This window comes from Entamoeba dispar, genomic scaffold (genome assembly GCF_000209125.1).
Source record: "Entamoeba dispar SAW760 scf_1105229461637 genomic scaffold, whole genome shotgun sequence".
NCBI lineage: Eukaryota > Evosea > Mastigamoebida > Endamoebidae > Entamoeba > Entamoeba dispar.
This window is the reverse complement of record NW_001854792.1, coordinates 1-1,108: the sequence shown is the minus strand read 5'-3', so window position 1 is coordinate 1,108 and position 1,108 is coordinate 1. Positions and strand designations below refer to the sequence as shown.

The 1,108-nt window shown below is 27.0% G+C and overlaps 1 protein-coding gene across 1 annotated transcript; it reads right to left on the bottom strand.

Annotated features, from left to right (window-relative positions):
• Positions 1 to 477: 477 nt before the first annotated feature.
• On the bottom strand, positions 478 to 1,108 carry EDI_083190 (uncharacterized protein; the record flags this gene model as incomplete). Its single annotated transcript, XM_001738700.1, has 1 exon — positions 478 to 1,108. A coding segment is annotated over one exon (631 nt), but the record flags the coding sequence as incomplete, so codon positions are not given.

The window sequence follows — 1,108 nt, the reverse complement described above, 5'->3', positions numbered from 1 at the left end:
AATGAGGTTCAGTACTAAGTTTGATATGACTCAATATATTTGAGAATACTTGTGTTCATGGTTGTATTATTTTTTAAGCCCATAATTTCTTATTAAACGGTTCATCTTCTTTTATGATTTTTTTATTCACTTCTTTTTATTTAGAAGATTATGTTAATTAAACTTTCCTTATTTTCTGACAAAGACATTATCTCAGTTATTAGAAAAATTCAAAACTTGAGTTTGACTTAAGTTGTTGTTAACGTTTCTTTTACTAAGTTCATGAAGTAAATGAAAAAATAAAAGAAGAATTAAATTCATTTAGCTTTTATGCTTTGGTTTGTGGGAGAATGAATTTGTTCAACAAGCACACAAAGTTGAAGAAAGTTTTTACAAATGGGATTGGATGAATCTCCCTTTTAGCAAAATGAACTTCGAATGATAAACAGACCAACTATTGTGTTAGTTATTTTACTTAGTTTAAGACAATACTCACAGTTAAAAACAAACGAATGGGAATAGAAGAGAATATAATGTGTTACTAATAATTTGGTCAACAAAGAAACAAGACAAAGTAAATAATGAACCAAAACCAACAAAGAAGAACAACCTACTATCGATGCAATAAACAACTCTTTCTAAATTCATTTTTTGGTAACGTAATTGAAGTTTTAAATTGAATGCATAAAATGCATATAAAATATCAATGATAAATAACTCAAATATTCTTACAAAAGGGATTAATCGAATAAGCAATGAAGAAGCTAACATAGTCATAGTTAATACTGTAAAGTATAAGGAATAAGGACCAGTTCCAATTTGGGCGTTAGAATTATTTTTGATGTGATTGTATTGTTCTGCTATAATTTTGTAATAACTTTCTGATTTATACAAAGCGTAAAGTAATAACGAATAATATGTTGTGGTATAAAAGACATTCCACACAGTTGAAACCATTCCCTCTAACTCTTTTTGGTCATTTCCAAATTGTTGAAGTAACAAAGGGAAAATTAAGTAATTTGAAATAGTGTAAAATCCTCCTAATATGACAACATTAATTAGTACAATATGTGAGTATGGTTTAATAAATAACTCTTTATTCTTAAGAATTCTTGTAAAAACAACACGA